At 43.4% G+C, this 24,882-nt stretch overlaps 1 protein-coding gene across 9 annotated transcripts in view; it reads left to right on the plus strand.

The window, feature by feature from the left end:
- The window catches only part of SLC20A2 (solute carrier family 20 member 2), a 107,589-nt gene that overhangs the window by 81,117 nt on the left and 1,590 nt on the right, over positions 1 to 24,882 (plus strand). For all 9 annotated transcript variants that reach the window (XM_079142980.1, XM_079142979.1, XM_079142974.1 and 6 more), the window contains 2 exons: positions 3,509 to 3,694; positions 6,500 to 6,584. In XM_079142980.1, coding sequence (XP_078999106.1) covers positions 3,509 to 3,694; positions 6,500 to 6,584 — 271 coding nt within the window. The remainder of the gene's footprint in view (positions 1 to 3,508; positions 3,695 to 6,499; positions 6,585 to 24,882) is intronic.

Here is a 24,882-nt window from a genome sequence, read left to right on the forward strand (position 1 = left end):
TGGAGCCAGGTCTGAAGGAGGCAAGGGAGCCAGCCAGGTGAATGTCATGGGAAGAGGGAACAGCAGGTGCAAAGGCCAAAGACAGAGAATCCCTGGAATATTCTAGGAAGAGCAAGAGACCTGAGAGGAGAGAGCGGAGACTCTATAGTCAGCAAGTCAGTCAGGCCTGAAATACATAGGGCCCCATAAACACAGAAAGGAATTTCTGTCTTCTGGGTGCAATAGTGCACACCTGCAGTCCCTGCTACTCAGGAGACCGAGGCAGGTGGATTGCATTGAAACAGGGTTTTGGAGGTTGAACCGGAGGTTTCAAAGCAGAAAATGGGCATAGGCATTTGACTTGGAGGAAATGTTATATATTTAAGCCTTCTTGCCTAGATTTTTCTCACGTAAAATAAAAAAACCCAGCACCCAGAATCCAGTGGCAATAACACGTCAGTTGTTCCTAGTGACAACTGTGGTGTCAGTGTTAGCACATGCAAAGGTATGACAGATGTCACACTGGCTAGAGTCTGATGTGAGGAGAGCCAGGCTGTACCCCCGGGACTGCTGGCCTGCGATTGCATTGGAGCAGCAGCAGCCAGTGTTTGTGGTTCCAGAGTCCCAGCTGGGGACATTTAGGAGGGGTTGTGCAGATCCACGGAGGCCTACCCAGGAGGACTGCTGCTGGTCACTGATGCAGCAACAGCCCCCAGGAGTCTTTCCAGATTGGACACACTGGGCAAGAGGACAGTTGAACTACAAGGTCTGGGAAAAATCAAGTAACTGAGCCCTTTTCCATCAGTGGCATCTTGTGAGCAGGGTCAACACCACCTGTGATCTCTGTAGTCTTCCCCACTACACGTACACAGACTCTGTAGCTGCCTGGTGTGACTTTAAGTCATAGCTTTCAGTGTGATTATGCAGCAGGCATTTCTTCCCACAACAGAGGGAGTCAGGGTGGGGGAGGGTGTGACCTCCTACCTCAGACTCCCTTGGCTCAGTCCCAGCTTTTACTCTGGAGGAAGCAGCAAAGTCTGCTAGAATCCAAGGGCCCCAACTTTGAGTCTTCATTCTCTTCTAGATGCGTCGGCCCTAGACAAGTCACATGCCCCAAAGCCTGAGTTTCCCAATCTGTAATATAGGGTCAAGCTAGTTCTAAATTCATAGGGTTTCTATGAGAATGATGTAATATTTTGACTGTTTTCCTCATATAATCAGCACCCATCCATTGTCACCAATCCTATTATTATCATTATCACGCAGGGCTCATGTTTTTGTCCAAATTGGGACAACATGCTGCCTCTTTTTTACTGCCCCATGATTGAATTCTCCATGGGTGCCTGTACCTATCCTATGCATGTGAAACTTCATTTCTATTCTTTTTGAAAGAAGTCTTGAAGCCAGACAAGCCTGGGCATCCTCTGCTCTGCTGGGTGTCCTGTGGGTGTCTCCATGGGATTTTAGTTGGGGTTCCATGTTCTGTCCTATCTTAATTTTTGCGTGCCTCTCACACCACAGCAGTCCTCCTCACCTGTGAGAATTCTTCATTGGAGGCCTGATCTGACAGGGTGTTATGAATTGGACCCTAACTTCTAGGAGATTAAACTGTAGTTAGGGAGATTAGACAAACATATATATGAAAAAGTAACAACTACCCCAAAACAGTATTTCAAGTTCAGAGGAAGAGTCCAGGTGGTCAGTGCTGCAGATGACCAGAGTTTGGAGCACTTGCTTGCAATTTGGTTCTGGTTTTGAGACTTTGAGCAGGATGTCTCCTGATCAAAGCCAGGTTCTAGAAACCATAAACAAACTATGAAGAAGGGCTTCTATTCATTCAATAAAAGATTGCATCAGACCTCCATACCGATCCTTTCTAACTTGCGCTAATCCTCTTCAGAACAACCCTTTGAGCCAGGTAAGCAGTAACCTTCAAAGACAGAATTTGAAGCTCAGAAAGGTACTTGCCCAACATCACATAGCTAAAAAGAGGCAGACATGGGAGCTATTTCTTTGTGACTCAACCTATGTTCTGTCCGCACAGCTGGACTGCAGGAGGAAACCAGAGCTAGCAGGGTCATTAAAATCCCACATGTGCTGGGCATGGTGGCACATGCCTGTAATCCCAGTGGCTCAGGAGTCTGAGACAGGAGGATCATGAGTTCCAAGCCAGCCTCAGCAATTTAGCAAGGCACTAAGCAACTCAGTGAGGTGCTGTCTGTAAATAAAATATTTTTTTTAAAGAGATGGGGATTTGCTTAGTGGCTAGGCACTCCTGGGTTCAATCCCCAGAACCCACCCCACCAAAAAGAAAAACCCCTATATTAGTCCTCTGCAGGGCTGCCTAAGGCCTGAGGGACAGTAGCATGTCCAGGGAAAGTGTGTGAGTGCCTGAGTGAGCTGAGTTCATGCTTCAGTCCTGCTTCCTGCCAGCAGCATGACCTTGGCTTTTGTTTCTGCATCAGGAAAAGAAAGGGATGGTGCCTCGTTTGCAGGGTGTTTGTGTGAATTAATGGTGAGCATTAATGTTTGTGATTTCATCGTGTGGAACCAGACAGGTCTATCGAAAACCAGGAGCCAGTACTAGTAGCAGTAGCAGATGTGGCAGTGGAAATGGAAAGAAATCTGAGGGGGAAAAAAAGAAGAAAAACAGACCTTGGTTATTATGCCCACTTCCTGTGATTTTTCAGAACTTTAACAAGAATTAATAAATCACACCCCATTAGGCTGTCTACTGTCAGGGGAAAAAAAAAGAAGCATTGGCAAGGATGTGGAACAGTTAGAACCTTTGTGCTCTCTTGTTGTGAATATAAAATGGTGTAACCACTATGGAAAACAGAATGGGGACTCTCAAATATTTAAAAACAGAATTTTCATTTGATCTAACAATCCCACTTCTGGGTACATATCCCAAAGAATTTAAAGCAGAGTCTCAGAGATAATTTGCGCACACATGGTCAAAGCAGCCCTGTTCACAATAGCCAAGAGTTAGAAGCAAAATAAATACCCAATAAGGAATAAATGATTACACAATATGTGACTTATAAATACAATGGAATAGTATTCAGACTTAAAAAAAAGGAAATCCTATCACATGCTACATCATGAATTAACCTCGAAGACATAAGTGAAATAAACCTGAACAAAGAGATAAATACAGTAAAATTCCACTTATCTGAGGCATCTGAAATAGTCAAAATCAGAACCAGAAAGTAGAATGGCAGTTGCCAGTAGTTGTGGGGAGGGGCGCAGGGTTGTTTAATGGGTATAGAGTTTTAAATTTGCAAGATGAAAAAGTTCTAGAGATTGATTTCACAGCAGGTAAGTATACTCAAAATTACTAAACTGTACACTTAAAAATAACTGACGGTAATTTCATGTTATGTTTGACTATACAGAAAATAGTTTTATCATCACTAGATTATGCAGATAAGCCATAAATTAAGAAAGACTAATTCTTGAGACAGAGAAGTCACTGTATATTGTGTATAGTGCCATGTGCATGTGTAATTAATCTCTTTCTTTCCAGTAATGCCATTGGTCCCCTGGTAGCTTTGTGGCTGATTTATGAGCAAGGTGGAGTAATGCAAGAAGCAGCTACTCCTGTCTGGCTGCTGTTTTATGGAGGAGTTGGAATTTGTACAGGTCTCTGGGTTTGGGGAAGAAGAGTGATCCAGACCATGGGGAAAGACCTCACTCCAATCACACCTTCCAGGTAAGCTGACGGGTTGAGCTGACAGGGCTTGGCTGCTGAGGTCTGCAGTCAAGCCTGAGTTGGTGTTTGAGAGCACTCCACCATCAGTGGTCACAGTGAGGAAAGGGCAGAGGACAAGACTGACCCCCTCTCCCACCTTTGCTCACCACTGGCCATCCCCCTCTCTCACTACACTCCCCTGCCCCATCTACAGTGGCACTGAGATAAGGGATAGGAAGGTTGAGAGGGAAGCAGAAGTTGAAGCAGAGCAGGAGGGAGGGAATGGGAAGCCTGTTGCAGCCCTCAGCCTACTTCCACTGTTGGTCTTTCCCATTGTGAAGCCCTGGAGAGCAAGTGGAGGGAGGGCGGGGCAAACAGCACCAGTCCCTGGGGCCCGTCTTTCCCAGAATTCCTTGTGCACATCAGCTCTACCTGTTCTAGGGAAGCTGCTGTCAGCTTGCATCTGACTTCTTTTCTGTTAGTCAGCTTTCCATCACTCTAACAAAACACCTGAGATAATTGGGCTGGAGAGGCAGCTTAGTGGCAGAGCACTTACCTAGCCTGCATGAGACCCTGGGCTCATTCCCTAGCACCACAAAAACAAAGCAGATAAAATATCTGAGATAACCTACTTAGAAAAGATTTATTTTGGCTCACAGTTTTAGAGGTGCTAGTCCATCACAGGTTGGCCTCATTGCTTTGGGCACTTCATGACTGGAACACACAGCAGAAAAAACCCTCTCACTTCTCAAGCCAGGGAGCAGAGAGAAAGAAGCAGCTAGGGTCACAACATCCCTTTCAAGGGCACACCCCCAGTGACCTAAGGATTTCCAACCAGGTCCCATCTCCCAAAAGTTCTACCACCTCCCAATAGACTCTCCTGGGGATCAAACCTTTAATGCATGGACCTTTGAAAGACATTCAAGATCCAAAGTATAAACATTGATGTGGCTGCCTCACTCACTGTAGTATGCGGACTTTAAGTCCTTTTGGTATAAACCAGGGAGTGGGATAGCTGGGTCAAATGGTGGTTCCATTCCAAGTTTATTGAGGACTCTCCATACTGCTTTCCAGAGTGGTTGTACCAATTTGCAGTCCCACCAACAATGTATTAATGTAGCTTTTTCCCCACATCCTCACCAATATTTACTGTTGCTTGTATAATTGCCATTGTGACTAGAGTGAGATAGAATCCCAGTGAAATTTTAATTTGCATTTCTTTAATTGCTACAGATGTTGAACTTTTTTTTTCAACATCATGTTATTTTTTGATCATTCATATTTCTTCTTCTCTGAAGTGCCTCTTCAGTTTCTTTGTCCATGTATTGATTGGGTTCTTTGTGTTTTTGTTTTTGTTTTTTGTGTTAAGTGTTTTGAGTTCTTTATATATCCTGGAGATTAATGCTTTATCTGAGGTACAGGTCATAAAGATTTTCTCCCATTCTGTTGGCTCTCTGTTCACATTCCTGATGGTTTCCTTTGCTGTGAAGAAGTTTTTTAGTTTGATACCATCCTGTTTATTGATTCTTGATTTTACTTCTTGTTCAATGTTTATAGCAGCTCAACTCATAATAGCTGAGCTATGGAACCAACCTAGGTGCCCTACATCAGATGAATGGATAAAGAAAATGTCGTATCTATACACATGGAATAATAGCCATAAAGAAGAATGAAACTATGGCATTTGTTGGTAAATGGATGGAACTGGAGAATATTATGCTAAATGAAATAAGCCAGTCCCAAAAAAAACAAAGGCTGAATGTCCTCTCTGATATGTGGATGCTAATCCACAAGAAGGGAGGGTAGAGAGGGGAAGATGAGAAGTTCATTGGATTAGACAAAGGGGAATGGAGGGAATGGAGGGAAGATGGGAATGGGAAAGACAGAATGAATTGGATGTAACTTTCCCATGTTCATATATGAAAACACAACCAGTGTAACTCCTCATGATGTACAACTACAAGAATGGAACCTAATTAGAATAAGTTATACTTCATGTACGTATAATGTGTCAAAATACACCCTACTGTCTCGTATGTCTAAAAAGAACAACAACAACAACAGCAAAAAGATCCAAAGTAGTACTAACCTTTCCTAAAAAATGCTCCATCCACAGCAGCTCTTACCTGCCATCCTTCTGGAGTTACCTTGGGTATCCTCCCGCTAGCTCAGCCAGATGGGGTATGTGCCCCTGCTGTCCTAGGCGGGGTCTGGAGGCCTTACATGTGGTCGTTCTCTTAGATAGCTTTTAGATACGTAAGGGGTTAAATGGCAAACTAGGAACTTTCAGAATACAGCTAAAATTTGGTGCTATTACAGGAAGTCTTTTCTCTCACTTTAAAACATACTAGAGATCTTCATTTGCATTTTTTCTAATTTTCAGTTTCCCCCTTGAACTTCATTTTAACAAGATTCTTTTGGAAGATTGCTTTGAAAAAACATTAGTAATCTCAGAAGATTTCTCTCTTTTTTGTAGTAAGCACACATTTTAAAAATGAAAGCATAGTTTTTCTTATGCCCCTTTAGAAAAATGACTAATTTATCATCTTATTACACAGCAGGAATTTCTGACCCAGTTCCTGCAGTGTGTGGTTTTTTGAAAACATATCAGAAAAACAAGGCCGTTTGAGACTGTCAACAGTATAATGCAAAGTCTTAGTGTGAATTGTTGCCGTTATGCAGCAGTTTCTTGTTCTGCTAATGGCAGTCTGGCCCAGTCAGCAGTCAACCCAAAGAATGTTCTGGTGAGACTTTGCACCCACAGGGTGTCAGTGAGGCCACACAAAGAGCGCCTATGATATGTCTTTCTTGTGCTCCCTCCTGCAGCGGCTTCACCATTGAACTGGCCTCAGCATTCACAGTGGTCATCGCCTCCAACATTGGGCTTCCTGTCAGCACCACACACTGCAAGGTAGGCCTCTGCCAGCAGAGGAGTGTCCATTCATGGGACTGCTAGGCTTAGCCCAGAGTCACCAAGGGAATTCCAGAAAAGCTGGTAGCTCTTTTCGTATATGATGTCAGGGTCGGGGGTGGGGACTGGAAAGCATCTCAGGGTTTGCCAGCTCTGCCAGAACCTGGATGTGCCTATTTGCTTCCTTCAAACTGTCCCTCCTGATCAGCCGTCTTTCCTGCTCTGTAGTATGACACCTTTTACTTTTCAAACTTTGCTTTCTCAGTGCACAAATACAGGACCTTCCTTCCTTACATGCGTGCTTCATATTCTTCTTTTACCCTGTGCCTCCCTCATTGTTTCCACTCCGGATTTGCATTGAAGTCAAGTGTGTGCTAACCACGTGACTCAAATGGGGCATGCCCCTGAGTTCCAGCCAACCCGTTGCAGGGTTCCAGGGCTTGACCATGGAAGTAGAAATAGACATAAATAAATCATCTCGATGGAATTAAAAGATATGGTTGTGTCAGGGTTTTTCTCCCCATACATGATGTTCAAAGTGACTCTAATGCCTTAGGGTAAGTTCCAAATGAATTTAAATTTCTAATATGGACCACTGCTGAGTGTTTTAAAACTTAAAGCTATATAAGAGGGAATTCCTTGTCATGGTGGTCAAATGGAGCAGTAAGGAGCTTTGAGGATTAATGAAGAAGAAATAGACTCCATGAGTTTCAGGGAATTATCTGAAGTCAAGCAGGGGGAGCCAGGACTAGAATAGAGTTAACATAGCCTAAGTCAACCCAGAATCTAGAGATAATTCCAAAATACCCCCCATGGGTCTTCTATATGCAGAAACACTCACCAGCCTCAACAAAGCAAAAGCACTTCTGGATTTTCCCGAGTTTCATTTATTCATCTCATTCGAGAAAAACTCATTTGTACTTGCTGTGCACGAGGCTCTGCTCTCAGCACCTTGGGGAATACAGCAGCCACAAGATAGACATGGTTATCTAAATTTACCCATGACTTTAAAATTCCAGCCACTATGTTTATAAGCAAATGCCAGTTAAATGCAAATGATTGGGGTTTCAAATGTTTAGACCAGGTGGCATTTATAAGAGTATTTTAAGTGGGCCAGCATGCTTAAGACAAAGCTGGGACTTGCACAAAGAATTGGCCTCATTGGAAAGCAACTTCTTATTTTTTTCTTTTTTTGCTACAATATACAGAAGAAAAAACCTCAATTTTTACAAATTCTCACTATAAAAATCACTTCCATTTACCAGGTATATGCAGAGTGCCAGTCTTGGTGCTTAGTGCTTCATTCATGAACAATACATCATTAACTTCCCATAGTAACCCTGTGAAACTGGTAGTTATTCCCAGTTTATAGATGAGAAAACTGAGGCTTCTGGAGTTAAGGTAATTTTCCAAAGATCATACAGTTAGCATGTGATAGAACCAGGATTCAAATCTTTATCTCATGCTGTCTACCTCCTCATCGTAGTCATGGTAATCATTGTCGTGGTAACCAATCTTCACAACTAACGTGTAGGCAAGTATTTGCTGGGTACTCTTTGGAGTGCTTAATTAATATTAGTTCATTTAATCTTCCCAAGAACCTTTCGAGGTGGATACTGACATTCTCCCAGTTTCACAGATATGGAAACCAAGGCATAGAAGGATTAAGTAGTATGCCCAAGGCTACCCAAGCAAGGAATGGTCACACTGAGGTGTCAGCATAGGCAGTGTGGCCCCAAGCCCTGCTCCCCAATTCTCTGCTCGTCTGCCTCTCCAGGATAAGTGAGGAGGGCAGGAAAAGGTGTGAGGTGCTCTTATCAATCATTGTTGTTATTTTTCTAATTTTGGTTATATAAAATTTGCCAAAGGGACTGGGGTTGTAGCTCAGTGGTAGAGCACTTGCCTAGATGCATGAGGCCCTTGGGTTCCACCCCTAGTACCACAGAATATAAAAATAGGAATTACTAAAAAAGTACATGTTTATAGAAATATTTCAAACAATATGGAACTATAGAATGAAAAGTGGCCATCAGGAGGCTGAGGCAGGAGAATTGCAAGTTTGAGGCCAGCCTCAGCAAGACCTGATCTCAAAATAAAAAATAAAAAGGGCTGAGATGTGGCTCAGTGGCAGAGGGTGTGCCCTTGTGTTCAATCCCAATGCTTAAAAAAAAATTAAAAGGGAAAACCGACTTTTTCCCCCTTATTGCAGCTCACTTCAGTTCATCAATTCATTGTGATATGTAGGAACATAGGAAAAAAAATGCATATTTCCAAGGGAAAGGCTTTTACATTTTTATGTTTTTATTGGTACATTATAATTATACAAAATAGTGGGATTCATCATAAATTATTCATCAATTACATCCCCTGGTGCTCTTGCTGCCCCCTGACCCCCTTCTTCTACTCTCCTGGTCTCCCTTCAATGGGTGCACTGTAATTATACATAAAAGTGGGATTCATTGTGACATATTTGTACATGCACATGGCATAAAGGATCAATCTAACAACGCATTGGTTCTTTGAAAAGATAAACAAGATTGATAAATCCTTATACTTTTAACTTTTCTGTAGGCATAATCGTTTGGACTGCTTTTAAATAAACGTTATACTGTCTTTTTAATGATTAACTGCACTTTAGCAGCCTTTTAAAGGCAAACTCTCACCCTAGTTGAAAGATCTCTTAAAAACCAACACCAATTTGGTTTTCCCAGGTTACTGTTACTTATCTAACTACATTAGCATTTACACTAACGTGTAAAGTATCATAACTGATAATGCCAATTTTGCTAATAACATTAAAGTCTAGACAACTTCTAGAAATAGACAAAAAGTATAAAATACTTAAAAAACGAATCTATTAATTTTCTTTTATTATAATTTTCCCAGTATTTATATTTACACTATAAAAAGAAGTTGTTATTAAGGGATTTATATCCAGTTTGTAACAGGACCTTCGTGAATGAACGTGTGTTATTGTTGTCCTCAATTATCTATGCAAATCATATGATAAGTTTTGTGTCCGTGGGGATGACAGTAAGTAGCATTAGGATAGTTTGTCAGCACCTAAAATGAGTCTCCTTCACACAGGGGGATGTCATCAGTGAAACAGGGAAGACAGAGCTCAGCTTGGATTCTCGTTAGTTTGTTCAGTGTCACTGATCGTGAACTCCTGGGCAAAGACCAGAGCTGGTCGCTGCAGGAGCCACGAGCAGAGTCCTGGCTCACAAGAACATCCAAGGCCTTGGGAGAGCAAGTAACTGTCATCAAGTCCAGATAACAGAAGTTCTAGAAAGAGGCCACAGCTGCCATCATCCCATAATATGTCCTCTGCATGCAACAGTCCCCAAATGGCAAACGTGAGATGAAGAACGAGAGATGTGGGGTGGTATTAAGAATGGGGCCTATGTGGGGGGAGCTGTGAATCCATAAGCATTCAAAGGGTGCTGGTGTCCACATAAAATCTTAACTGAATCGCATTTGATTTTCAGGAGTAATTATCTTGCATTTGATTTTTAAATTTCTTGCTTAGAGCCACCCATTAGAAGGTGGGCAAAAGTAGGGAAATTGGCAGGAGAAAAAGATGGAAACTTTTTTTAATATACTTTTGAGTTTATCTGGGTAGATTTCATTTATTTGTGCTTTCTTCAAAATGTACATAGTTTAGTGCATAGTTTAAATTTTATCATACCCTATTTAAAATGTTTTGTGATACAAATGTTAGCTGAATATATAGAAAAGAACAAGTAGAACATTTTATTTCAGAAGCACATATAAAACAATCTGCTTTGATTATGAATTTTGCTCTCTAGAAGCATTTCCATTTTATACATTTTTGTATTTTATATTTGAGGGCTCAGTTTACTAGATACTTTGACCTCTGAGGTTTACTAGACCTCAGTTTACTAGATATTTTGACCTCTGAGGTTCAAAAGTCTTCGTTAAAGAAATTGAAATGAAAATATCCTTAAATACTCAGCAATTCGTTAATTGTTCACTTCTGTGAACCTTAATCCACTTTGATCTTCAGCCCTAATACATAACACATACCACATAAAGACCACTGCTGAACACAAACGCTTGTTGTGAGCTTTCCAATAGGTATTCTGAGTGGTCTTATTTTAAATGTGTTAATTCCATAGTGGGCTGAATTGAGATTACTCTCATTTGTGAAGTATCCACATTGTCATTCTGTTAGTGTCATAGATGATTTCAATTGGCCTTTGGATTTGGAACAGCATATAAGAAATCCTAGTGATTTAAAAATTTGGAATTATAATATCTAATTTAATCTCTGATTCTTGTTGTTTTCCCTACTCCTTAATAGTTCTGCTGTTGGTTTTGTGATGGTGATCTTAAGCTGGAACCACACTTAATAAATTTAAAGTCAAGTTAGAACAGAGCAAAAAAATGCTGTTTTATATCAAAAAAAGATGTAATCAGTAGTGATGACATAATACTCCGGACCTTTTATGAGCCAAATGACATATAACATCTAAATCATGTACATTAAGTGAAGCTGTCACAACTTAGACATTAGTACATTCAATCCTGTAACAAATGAAACAGAGAAAAAGTATTGAGGGATAAAAGAGAATTAAACATTATAATTAGAACAGTATAATTAATAAGTATATATCAAATTGTTACCCTACTCATCATAGTCCTTCTTACCAGGTATCCTGAAAATTAATCATAAATTCAGAAGACCATTGACAATTTTAAAAACAGAAGTTGTATTAACTACAACCTCTAATCACAGTGTGTCAAGCTAGAAATTAAGTAAATGTAGGAATAAGAATGTATCCCTTGGCAGGGCGTGGTGCATGCCTATAATCCTAGCACCTCCAGAGGCTGAGGCAGAAGGATTGTGAGTTCAAAGCCAGCCTCAGCAAAAGCAAGGTGCTAAGCAACTCAGTGAGACCCTGACTCTAAATAAAATACAAAAAATGGCAGGGGACATGGCTCAGTGGTCAAGTACCCCTGAGTTCAGTCCCTGGTACCCCGCCTCAAAAAAAAAAAAAAAACATATCACTTGAAGCTGGGTGCAGTGGCACATGCCTATAACTGCCATTACTCAGGAGGCTGAGGCAGGGGTATCAAAAGTTCAAGGGCAAGCCCCAGCGACTTAGTGAGACACTATCTCAAAATAAAAAATAGAAAGGGCTGGGGATGTGTATAGCTCAGTGGTAGAGCACACCCCTGGGCTCAATCCCCAATACTGTGCACACACAGAAAAAAATGTACCCCCGGACAGCTTTTAATGCTTTTTGTAAAGTAACAATTGAATCAAGGAGTTTCAGAAACAGTACAGTGATCGCTTTCTTGGAAAATACTAAAAACTCTGTGCATGTGTGTATATGTGTATACACATAGCAAAACCTGTGGCAACCGAAGCTATACTAAAATGAAAATTCATACCTTTGAATGTTTCAGTTCACCAAAGGGAACATAAAATAAACAAATATTCAAATTAGGATTTTATAAAAAGTCCACAACAATAAAACTTCCAAGGAAAGAATAAGAAAGAAGTATTAAAAGCAAAATTTTAAAAATAGTGAAGAAGGAGATAGGAGAGCAGTTACTAATAAAATACCAAATCACATCAAAAAAAGGAAGAGGAGTTAAGTTAAAAGGAGAAAAGGCATTGAAAGAACAGATATAGAGAATTTGTTTTTTTGGTTGAGATGGTCTCACTATGTTGCCCAGCTTGACCTTGAACTTCTGGGCTCAAGCAATCCTCCCACCTCAGCTTCCCAAGCAGCTGGGACTTCAGGTGTGCTCCATGTTCAGCATGAAAATATTTTTTTTTTAATCATGAAAGAAACCACACAGATATATACTAAGGATCTGCAAACCTCTCTGAAATGAGTAAATTTCTGCAAAAATATACATGACAAAAAAATACTGATTTCAGAGGTAGAAAAACCTGACCAGAGCAATAGAGTGAAAATAAGGGAGTTCTCCAACAAGAGTTATCCTCCCCCAAAAGAGCAAAAAGATCGGGTGGGAGCAGGGCGGACTTCTGACTCCTATTCTGATTCATCATTTCCATTTAAAAAACAAACAATAGATAATTCCATTATCACGAACTTTTCCACCAAGTTGGAGGAAAAAAGTAAAGCAAAACAAAACTGGAGGTTTTCCAGTTCATTCTACAAAGCGTACACTGAATAACTCTTATTCTAAAAACCTAATTTAAAATATCACAAAAAACCCTATCTTTACCTATGAAAAGTGATAGAAAACTTTAAGATGTTAATAAATGACATCAAAAGAACATTTCAGCAGTTGAGATAGAACCTCTGGATTACCAGAAAGTAGGCTTTGTGAACTCTCCATCTCCGAGGGGCCTGGCCTCCTGGGGGCTCCACAGAAATGTGCTGAGTGAGACCCAGGAAAGGTGAGTGGACATCTAGGGTAAAAAGCCCAAGTTCAAGAGAAAGACAAAAAATGTAGAGCTTGTCATCATAGCCAGTTAGGAAATACAATGGAAATTAAAGGGGAAACTAATTCTCCATAATTTCAGGGGGAAAAACATCATTTTAGAATAATCCTAGTAAGAAATGTGAATGATATATTTGCAAAAGGCCTAAAACTTTGCTTAGTGATATTAAAGAAAACCAGAATATGAGCCATACTGTGAAATGGGTAGGAAGACGAGGTTTTGTAAAGGTATCCCAAATACATGCCCCCACCCCTGCAGATTTTCTTGGAACTTTACAAAGTGAGATTATTTGGGGTAGGGTAAATCACCAAGAATATCAAATGATATAAAAAGACAAGTGATGAGGAGGGACTAATGTGATATATTATAAGGAAATGAGTTAAAAGTAGGTGCTGGGGTGGGGAGAATCTCCTCTCCCCTTCTTCTTCACTACTCTTGAAAATTCATTTTGCCTTTCTGTTTAAGTCCTAACCATTTCCATAGTGTTTGATGAGTACCAAGTTTCAGTTTGGAGTGAGGAACTGTTCTGGAGGTGGATAGTGGTGAGGGTTGCATAACAATCAAATGTACTTAAATGACTTTAAAAATAGTTTAAATGGTAAATTTTATGTTATGCATATTTTTACCATAATAATATCTTTTAAAAATAGATATTTGTATAAGAATAGATGAAACCTATCCTATAAAAGCATGTTTTGAGGGGAAAAATTTAACCAGTAGGTAATATTGGGTAGCTGAATATCAAACTAGAAAAACAAAATTAGACCCACAGTTCTCCAATTACATGAACATAAATCCGATGACTTAAATAATATTTTGAGACTATTCTTACATTTAGGATAAAATACAATTTTATTTTAGAAAATTTTGAATAAAGTAGAATTAAGTATATGTCAAATATTGAAGCTAAGGATAACTCGCAGAAGAAAAGTGTACCATATGTAATTGCATGAAATTGGAAACTCCAAAGTGAAGCAAAGCAAAATTCCTAGAGTGAGAAAGTATTTGTATTAGATATTGAAGGACCTCCAAAAAGGAGACCCCAACTCTATCCCTCGGACCTACGGCAACCCCAATCAACCACAGGAGGCGTCACTTGATGCAAACCGCAAGAGGTGTTTATTCCAGCGCGCTGGGACCCGACTGACTCGTGACTCACGCAGGAGTCCAAGGGTCGAGTCCCTAGCAGAAAATCTTACAAGTTTATAAAGGCAGAAAATCACACATCGGGAGGGGTCGCACGTGAAAGGGAGAAAAAGGGAAAAAAAGAAAAAAATGGGGGAGCAAAGCTGCCGGGAAATTCCAAAGGGGGTCTGAGTTGTCTGATAACATACAACATGTTTTACAATGTTCAACAACAGGGCGTAGATTCTGGTCAATAGTTTCTGGTAATCCTACTGTTTGAGCACTATCTAGTTATCTGGCTCAATTTACTCTTTTACTCTCTGTTTGGGGCTATTTCTTGGAACAGCTTTAGGGGCTTTTTTCCCTTACTGGGAGGGTGACCTTAGGGAGTTAAGATAACTGGGAGGGTGACCTTAGGGAGTTAAGATAAAACAGCTTAAAAAATGTTCATTCTTTAAAACAGCTTAAAAAAATATTCATTCTTTCATTTCCCCATTTTCTTTTCGGAAAGTTCTAATCATGGAACTTCTGTCTCTATATACTCTTCTCCCAAATTATTTCCTTGGCGGAGGGACTGATATTGTTGCCTGAGCATTAGCACCTGTACAGCACTTACTCTTTCCCTGATGAAGGTAACTAGGCGATTTAGGATGCAGGGCCCAAAAGTGAGGAGTAAAAGCAGTATAACAAGGGGACCCATCAGGGTGGACATGAGGGTGGTGAACCAGGGGGACCGGTTGTACCAACTTTCAAACCACCCTTGATGTGCTTCTCGATCTCGTTGTCTTGTTTCCAGTCTCTAAGTTTGGACATGGAATCTTTTATTACACCAGAGTGATCTATGTAAAAACAACATTCTTCTTTTAGTGAAGCACATAATCCACCATCCTTAAGGAATAAGAGATCTAAGCCTCGCCTATTCTGTAGTACCACCTCGGATAGAGAGGTCAGTGACTCCTCTAGTTTTGTGATTGATTGCTCTATAGCCTTCAGATCCTCATCTACAGCTGCCCATAATTCTTCAATGTACTGGGGAGTCTGGACAAGTGCAGCGGTCCCTGTTCCTACTCCGGCCGCTACTCCTAGGCCCAGCAGGACAGCTAAAGTGAGTGAGACCGGTTCCCTCTTCTGTCTACGGGGCTGTAGGTCGAACTCAGCCTCAAAAGAGCCTGCCTCATGGTAGATAACTCTAGGTACCAGTTGTACGAGGACACAGTAGTCTTTGGTGGTGTTGAACACTGACGAGGATACACATGGGGTCAGTCCTGTACTGCAGGCCCACCATCCGCCTACGGGGGGAACCAGATAATAGTTGGTAGTTGTTTGAGGGCTTTCTATTGTCCGGTTGCACAGATGTCTACGGTTTGTAGGAACTGTACCTTAGCAAGTACCTTGCCCAGAGACTTCTGTAAGAGTGAGCTTTCTGTTTGACCCCCAGCTACAGGAGTCATGGGAGGTGGTGTTACTAAAGGTCCCCGAGAAGGCGATGCCTTCATAATACGGAGGACTTGACACCAGACATAGCCAGCAAGACTCAGTCAGATTAGGGTTGGAAGCATTGAGGGCGCTGAAAGCTCCCTGTATCAAATTAAGGAGTCTCTGCCCTGTGTTCAGTATCTTGGGTGTATTTGCTGGGTTGGGGGCCAAGGGAGTTGTAACTGGCTTGTTTATTGGGGCTCGGAGAACAGGCGGCCTGATATGGGCGGGTGATGACCGCTGTTCGGATAATACTAGGTTAGGTCCTACCTGGACGGTAGTTGGGGTTTCAATCTTAAGCTTGATAGAGAAGGTAAATCCATTGTCCCTCCCTGACATATAGAAACGGAATCCCCAAGTTCTCCCTTTTATCCATTCACGCGATAACCTTCCTTTTTCCGTGAAGGAGATGTTCAGAGGGTTACACCACCCTTGGTTGTAACATTTGGCTGCCGTGAGATTTTGCTGTATGGTTATTAAATCCCAGGAGGAGGCGGGGTGCCAATAAGTGTTGCCAGTAGTCTCACACCCCCATGCAGCACAATAATAATGGTCTATGCCTCCGCACGTCCTTGCCATATTCCGTGACCTCCCATCCCGGAGGCAGACATAGAAAGGGGTCTGTTTTAGATATTGTCACGGGAGCGTGGGTAGCTACATCCTGGGTCGTACCCTTCAACTAGGCGGGATTTTCTCCCCCGAAAGGCCTGGGTGATGTTGGTCAATGTCTACGGGCCTCCTCAGAAGTCAGGGTAGGGATGTCCCAATTATCTAACCCAGCTACTAAGGCGCAGGTGTCTGGGGTTAGGGACGGCCACCAAGCCCAAAGGGGTTTCTCCCTGGTGGTGCTCCATATTATATCTCCAGTCTGGGAGAGGACTTGCCATGTTAGTCGTTGGGGGGCATGAGGGTTGGGGCTACTTATCGGCGGGAGGTGCATCAACAGGAGCAGGAACACGGTGGATGCGGAGCTTGAGGGGGTTGTCCAATTTTTCCACTTTCCACGTTGGGTCTGGTGGTGGTGCAGGCTTGACATGCGAAGCGTGAATCCAGGCAGCAATGCCATCGACCTTTACTGCAGTTGGAGTAGTAAGCAGCACTATGTATGGTCCTTTCCACCTTGGTTCCAGACTGGCCACACAGTGACGCCGGATGTACACTGAGTCTCCGACCTGGAACTGATGAGGTACCTGAAGGTCTCCAGGCTTGTAGGCCTCAGCCAACCGATTCCACACCTCCCTCTGCACAGTCTCAAGGGCTTTTAATCTGGTGTACAGAGATTGAGAGGGGTAAGATTCTGGGGAAGGAAGGTGTTGTATGGTAATGAGTGGGGGGTGAGTTCCATAAAGGATTTCAAAAGGAGTTAGCTTGAGGGAGCCAGGGGCATTGCGCACCCGAAACAAAGCAAATGGAAGGAGGACTGTCCAGTCTGTTATGCCAGTCTCTAAGGATAATTTAGTCATGACCTCTTTTAAAGTTCTATTCATTCTTTCTACCTGCCCTGAGCTTTGGGGCCTATAAGCACAATGTAATTTCCAATTAAGCCCCAGGATTTTGGCCAGTCCCTGACTTACCTGGGCAACAAACGCAGGGCCGTTGTCTGACCCGATTTCCTTGGGCACCCCGAACCTCGGGAAGATGTCTTCTAGTATTGTTTTGGCCACCACCTGAGCAGTCTCCTTCTTGGTAGAAAGGCTTCAACCCATCCTGAAAATGTATCTATGAATACTAATAAGTATCTATATCCATACCTGGCTGGTTTTACCTCAGTAAAGTCCACTTCCCAGTAACTCCCAGGACGGTCTCCTCAGAGCCGTTTGCCTTGAGGTAGCTTGTTGGGCTGGGCATTTACCATCTGGCAAGACTTGCATTCTTTTACAGTTGTATCTGCAAGCTTCCCGAGCTTCATGATGTAATACGGTGAAGACTGGACAAGAGTTTTTAAATGTTTTGGGTCTAGATGAGTTAACTTGTGAAGGTGTCTGAGAAATATGATCGCCTGTTTTTCAGGGAGAATTCTTTTTCCTTCTGAAGTTTCCCGGATCCCCTCCGGAGTCTCCAGGCGAAATCCTAATCTGTCCATTTCCTCAAGGTCTAGTTCTGAATATTCAAAGTTCCTAATAGAGGGGTATACCGCCTCCTTAGGGTGAGACATCAGTTTTTCCCCCAACAAGGATAGGATATTAAGTCCTTGAGCCGCCCGCTTGGCTTCCCTGTCAACCCTTTGGTTCCCTCTGGCAACTTTTGACCCCACGTTTTGGTGTCCGGGGCAGTGAATAATCGCTACTTTCTTAGGAAGGTGAATGGCCTCTAACAGGCTTAGAATTTCTTCTTTATTTTTGATTTCCTTCCCTGCCGAGGTCAGCAGCCCCCACTGCCGGTAGATGGCCCAGTGGACATGGGCAGTAGCGAAGGCATACCTGCTGTCAGTGTAGATGTTAATTTTTCTCCCTTCTGCCAACCGCAGAGCCTGAGTCAGAGCTAGTAACTCGGCCTTCTGAGCCGACGTCCCCTCGGGTAGGCTGCTTGCCCAGATAGTTTGTTCATCATCCACTACCGCCGCCCCGGCTACCCTTTTACCTTCTATTATGTAGCTGCTTCCATCAGTGAACCAGGTCAGCTGAGCGTCTGGTAAGGGCTGGTCTTGGAGGTCCCTTCGGGTCCCCATTTCTTCTGCCAGTATCTCTTGGCAGGTATGCAGCACACTCTCCTGGGTGGACGTGTCAGGTAGTAGGGTAGCTGGGTTGAGGATGGCAGGCGGCCCGAACTGGATCCTGTCTCCATTCAATAGGAGACTCTGGTAATGCGTCATGCGTGCGTTGGACAGCCACCGGTCAGGGGGCTGTCTGATGATGCTCTCCAGGGAGTGAGGGGCAATGACCATTAGCTTTTGTCCCATAGTTAATTTGTCAGCATCTTTCACCAATACTGCCACTGCTGCCACGGACCTCAGACAGGCAGGCCAGCCACTAGCAACAGGGTCTAGCTTCTTGGAGAGGTAGGCTACCGGCCTCTTCCATGGCCCTAGAGGCTGGGTTAGTACCCCTGGGCTACCCCCTTCCTCTCATCCACAAATAGGACAAAGGGCTTTGCTACGTCTGGTAATGCCAGGGCTGGGGCAGACAGTAGTGCCTTCTTGATATCATCAAAGGCCTGCTGCTGGTCGTTACCCCACTCAAATGAGGCACCTTCTCTAGTCAGAGGATAGAGGGGAGCTGCCAGGGTAGCAAACCCGGGGATCCACAGGCGGCAAAACCCCGCAGTCCCTAAAAATTCTTGCACCAGGCGGGGTGAGTGAGGAACGGGTATCTGAGTCACAGTTTGTTTTCTGGCCTCCATCAGCCATCTCTGCCCCCCTTTGAGGGCATACCCCAGGTACGTTACCTCCTTTTGGCAGATCTGGGCCTTCTTGGCGGAGGCCTGATATCCTAAAAGGGCAAGTTCTTCTAGCAGTAGTACCATGCCCCGTTGGCATTCCTCCTCTGTTGCCCCGGCCAGTAGTAAGTCATCTACATACTGCAGAAGTGTTACCGGGGGATGGCTGGCACGGAAGTGGGCTAAATCTTGGTGGAGAGCTTCATCGAAGAGGGTCAGGGAATTCTTGAACCCCTGGGGTAGTCGGGTCCAAGTCAATTGTCCTGTTGTCCCAGAGTCAGGGTCCCTCCACTCGAATGCGAAGATGTTTTGGCTGGAAGGGTGTAGTCGCAGGCAGAAGAAAGCGTCCTTTAAGTCCAAGACAGTGTACCAAATATGATCCGGGGGAAGAGAGCTCAGCAAGCTGTAAGGGTTAGGTACAGTGGGGTGGATGTCCTGTACTCACTTGTTTACTTCTCTTAAGTCCTGTACCGGGCGATAGTCTCCTGCGCCAGGCTTTTTAACAGGTAACAAGGGAGTGTTCCATGGTGACTGACACTTCACTAGGATACCTTGCTGAAGGAGGCGCTGGATATGGGGCCTAATTCCTTCCCGGGCCTCTTTAGTCATAGGGTATTGACGTACAGCCACAGGAGTAGATGTGGCCTTAAGCTCTGTGACTATGGGTGGTCTTTCTGCTGCTAGTCCTGTTCTAGCCGTTTCGGCCCACGCCCCTGAATACCTGTTCAACCAGTTATTTATGTGACATATTTTTGCTCCCTGTCTCTCAAAAAGTCTGTGTTCATCATCCAGGCGCATAGTCAGGGCAGTAGTTATTCTCTTGCTTCGGGTCACTTCTGGGCCATCAGGGGTGAAGGTAATCTGAGCTCCCATTTTGGTTAGGAGGTCTCTCCCAAGTAGAGGCGCAGGGCACTCGGGGATGACTAGAAACGAGTGGGTTACCCATCCCATTCCTAAGTCTACTGTTCTTCGGGTAGTCCATGAGTACTGCCGGTGCCCTGTAGCTCCCATGACCCACGATTTCTTGTGGGAGATGGGCCCAGACGGTTCGAGCAGGACCGAGTGTTGAGCCCCAGTATCCACTAAGAACTCAACTGGCTTCCCCTCCGCCTCTAGTGTTACCCTAGGCTCGGGGAGGGGTTCCGAGCCCCGTCCCCGCTAATCTTCTTCTTCTAGGGCTAATACTTTCTTGGAGGGCCCGGTCTTCTTCTTAGGACACTCTCTACCCCAGTGACCTCTCTCCTTGCAGTAGGCACACTGATCCTTGTCTAATGGAGTGCGGTTGCCCAGGTTGCCTGACCCTTTTTTAGCCCTGCCTTGTGTTTGTTCCTGGCCTCTCTCACCTACTACTGCGGCCAAAATCCGTGTTAGGTTCTTCTGCTTACGATCCCTTTGGTTTTCTCTTTCCTCTCTCTCCTTTTCCTTCCTTTGCTCCTTCTCTTCTTTAGCTTCCCTCTTATGATACACTTTCTCTGCCTCCTTAACTAAATCCTGTAGGGTATAATCTTGTAACCCTTCTATTCTCTGCAACTTTCTCTTAATATCTATTGCTGACTGCCCTATAAAAGCCATGGCCACTGAAGCCCTTTGCCCCTCAGAGGTAGGGTCAAACGGGGTGTAGCGCCTGAAAGCTTCCATTAAGCGCTCGAGAAATACTGACAGGGGTTCTGTGGCCTCCTGGATAACCTCTCTTACCTTAGCCAAATTAGTGGGGCGTCTCGCTGCCCCACGGAGGCCAGCCACTAGAGTCTGGCAATAGACTGTCAGTCGCTCCCTACCTTCTGCCGTGTTGAAATCCCAGTCAGGCCTGGAGAGGGGGAAGGCAGTCTCTATGATGTTGGGGAGCTGGGTGGGTCGTCCATCTGCTCCTGGTACATTCTTCCTTGCCTCCAATAAAATCCTCTCCCTCTCCTCAGTAGTGAAAAGGGTCTGCAGTAGCTGCTGGCAATCATCCCATGTGGGCTGATGAGAGAACATTAAAGACTCCACCAGCCCGGTTAAGCGCTGGGGGTCCTCTGAAAAGGGAGGATGATTAGTTTTCCAGTTGTACAAATCTGCGGAGGAGAAAGGCCAATACTGGAGGGGCTGAAGAGGAGCCGGTCCACCATCCGTTGCCACCGGCGGGGGCCCATAAGCCCTTAAGGGAAGGGCAACGGTGGTGTCGGGAGTCACTCCGCGGCGGCTCCTGGTACCCCGTGCAGGTCCCGTGGCACCCTGAGTGGGCCCCGGCAGAGACTCGTTAAGGGGAGCAGAGGGGGCGACTGCAGGGGCCAGCGGTTCTTCTGGCTCTTCCTGACCCCCTACGGGGACCAAGGCGGGAGGGTATGGGGGAGGTGAGTCAAGGAGAAGGTGGTCAGCCTGGATTTCGGGATAGATCTTCTTGGGGGGTTCTAAGTGACTGGATTTCCCCCCAAAACTGGGAGATTGGGCGGCTAGGATCTGTGCGGCTGGCCGGGGCTTGGGTTTTGCCACCCAAGGTCGAATCCAGGGAGGTGGATTTTGCACCAGATCCTGCCAGACCACGATGTAAGGCTGCTGATTCGGATGGGCTCCAGGTTTCTTCTGAAAAACAATCTCTTTAACAGCAAGAATGACAGATAGATTAAAGGTCCCTTCTGCTGGCCATCCTACATTAAAAGCAGGCCATTCTGAGGAGCAGAAGGTCCACCATGGGCCTTCCTTGATCTCAACTGATAGGTCGCGACCTCTTCCCTTAACTTCAGCCCAATGGTCTAATGTCAGACTAAGAGGGGTTGTCACAGTCTGTCCCATCGTCAGTTCGTCCGTCGTTAGAAACACAAACAACAAAAATAACGACAAAAATGCTACCGACACGAGGACCCACCTACTCCACCTTGTCCGCCACAAACATACAACAGAACCAGAACCAGACGGGCGCCAATCTCTGATCCACCAGTTGAATCCGATCAGCACCCTTACTGACGGAGACTACCAGGAGTCCCTGGCTCTCCTTCCACCCTTAGGGCGTCCCCCAGGGATGCAACCTGTGGCCCTCTGGGCACGTCTACCGACCACTGTTCAGTCACTCTCACGAGTCACCGAACGGCTGCCACCGAAACCGTAAGCGCACTCACAGAACCAGACCAACTAACAAAACACAAGACAAAGACAACTTCGGGGTACCCCTTCTTACCTCCAAGGTCGACTCCGCGGATGAGGGGGGCCGTCTTATCCCGGACGAGCCCCCAAATGAAGGACCTCCAAAAAGGAGACCCCAACTCTATCCCTCGGACCGACGGCAACCCCAATCAACCACAGGAGGCGTCACTTGATGCAAACCGCAAGAGGCTTTTATTCCAGCGCGCTGGGACCCGACTCGTGACTCACGCAGGAGTCCAAGGGCCGAGTCCCTAGCAGAAAATCTTACAAGTTTATAAAGGCAGAGACCACACATCGGGAGGGGTCGCACGTGAAAGGGAGAAAAAGGGAAAAAAAGAAAAAAATGGGGGAGCAAAGCTGCCAGGAAATTCCAAAGGGGGTCTGAGTTGTCTGATAACATACAACATGTTTTACAATGTTTAACAACAGGGCGTAGATTCTGGTCAATAGTTTCTGGTAATCCTACTGTTTGAGCACTATCTAGTTATCTGGCTCAATTTACTCTTTTACTCTCTGTTTGGGGCTATTTCTTGGAACAGCTTTAGGGGCTTTTTTCCCATTACTGGGAGGGTGACCTTAGGGAGTTAAGATAACTGGGAGGATGACCTTAGGGAGTTAAGATAAAACAGCTTAAAAAATGTTCATTCTTTAAAACAACTTAAAAAAATACTCATTCTTTCAATATCACAGTTAATATCATTATTCAATAACATTCACACATAAATAAATAAATAAGAGACACATTAGATTCCAGTATGTAATGGGCAAAATACACGAAGAAACAACTTATATGTTAAAAACTAGAAGGAATGAAATGGGTTAATACATAGACGAGAGTTCAACTGGCACAGAGGTGCACGCCTGTAATCCCAGCCACTCTGGAGCTGAGGTAAGAAGATCCCAAGTTGGAGTCTAGTCTCGGCCATTTAGTGAAGCCCTAAGCAACTTAACAAGCCCTTGTCTCAAAATAAAAAATAAAAAGCACTGAAGATGTTGCTTGCTGGTAAAGTGCCCCTGGGTTCAATCACCCTTCCTAAAAGAAAAAAAAAAAGTTCAGCCTTAGTTGTGATTAAAAACGTACAAATTGGACTGAGGTTGGGGAGTGCTTTATAGAAGTTCCTGTAACTTTTCTCTGAGTTTCAAATTATTTCAAGATATTTTTCAGTGTTCCCTTTTAACCAGTAGTCTATTTCAGTACATATTATCTTTAAAGCCTAAATAACAGATATATGAATGGATGTATTAATCATGGAACTAGTTCTGATAGGGGAAAATTGGAAGTAAATTATAAATGGCTAAGTAAATTAAGGCACATCCACCCCCAGGGTGTTGCCATTGCAAAGGATCCTTGTAAAGGTTGTGCAGCACATCCTATAAGAGGATGCTTATAATGCTAATTATTTTAAAGAAAGGAAGTAGCCGTGTACCCTATTTTGTACAAATAAAGGTATGCTTATTAAAAATACTAGAAAGGAATGTATAAATGTGACAATAGTGGAGTTATGGATAATTATCTGCCCTTCCCATTGCACAAACTAGCTATAATAATATTACTTGTATTTTTAAGTGTTATGTGAAAGGAGGAGGGCACAGGTGAATTTGAATCCCAAGTGCCTTCTCTCTATGAGGAGCACTCAAGAGAAACAGTAACAGGAAGAGTTTAACCTTAGACGTCCATTTGTGGATTTGACTACTTTTGAGGACCAAAAGAACCTCACTGGTAAAGTGCCCCTGGGTTCAGTCCCTAGTCTTTAAAAAAAAAAAAAAAAAATGTTCAGAACCTAGCCAATCCTCACACAGTAGAAAAACCTTACAGTCTAGCATGTTCTAGGAACTGCCAAGCAGGATTATCACATGCATATAGTACACTGATGATAGTCAAAGAATTAAAATAAAATTTTCTTTGTGATGATCCTCATACAGGTGGTCATTTTTTTTCCTGGATATGTACCAAGATGACTGGTTAATCTTAGTTCAGACAGACTATCAGATTAACTGTATTTATTTATTTACTTATTTTTTTGAGCTGCTGGGGATTGAACCCAGGGCCTTGTGCTTGCAACTCTACCAACTGAGCTATATCTCCAGCTCAAACTGTCTTTAAATATGCTAGTTTTTTTGGTTTACATTTTGCTTCCATTTGAAACATTAAGTGTTGGATTTTATTTTTCTGTAGTTAGATCACTCATGCTTTAAAGCACTTTTCCTGTTCGAATCTCATTGGCCACTGTTAAGTGTTTGGAGATTAATAGAGACAAAGCATATTTTATGTAGTTCTTCAAAATCCAACTTGCACGTGATCGAGTTTATTAAACTCTCTCAGCTTAATCAGTCCCCCTGTGAGGCATGAGCTTTTGTAAGCATTGTGTTTTCTTATGATTTTCATTTTCTAGGATAAAGTTATCTTTTTTTCCTTTCAAAAATTTCAACAAGCCATAAATGAACTGAGAATTTTTTTGAAAAATACTTGAATCAGTATTAACATTCTAATTTGCACATATCTGTAACTGTCACCTTATGAGTCATAAATGATAGTTTAGATTCAATAATATTTATGTGGATTATAATTGAAAAAGTGCATCACAACTATCTATTGAATAGAATAATCCTAAAACAATTGTACCTAAAAGCTTTTAACAAACTTAGGGGAAATAAGTGGCAATTTTATACTGTAGTTTATTTCTGTGCTTAGCTCTTTTACATTAGTTAAATGTAAATTTTCGGTCTCACCTTTAAATACAGGGGCCTCATTTTTAC

The sequence above is a fragment of the Sciurus vulgaris genome (assembly GCF_902686455.1).
Source record: "Sciurus vulgaris genome assembly, chromosome: 5".
NCBI lineage: Eukaryota > Metazoa > Chordata > Mammalia > Rodentia > Sciuridae > Sciurus > Sciurus vulgaris.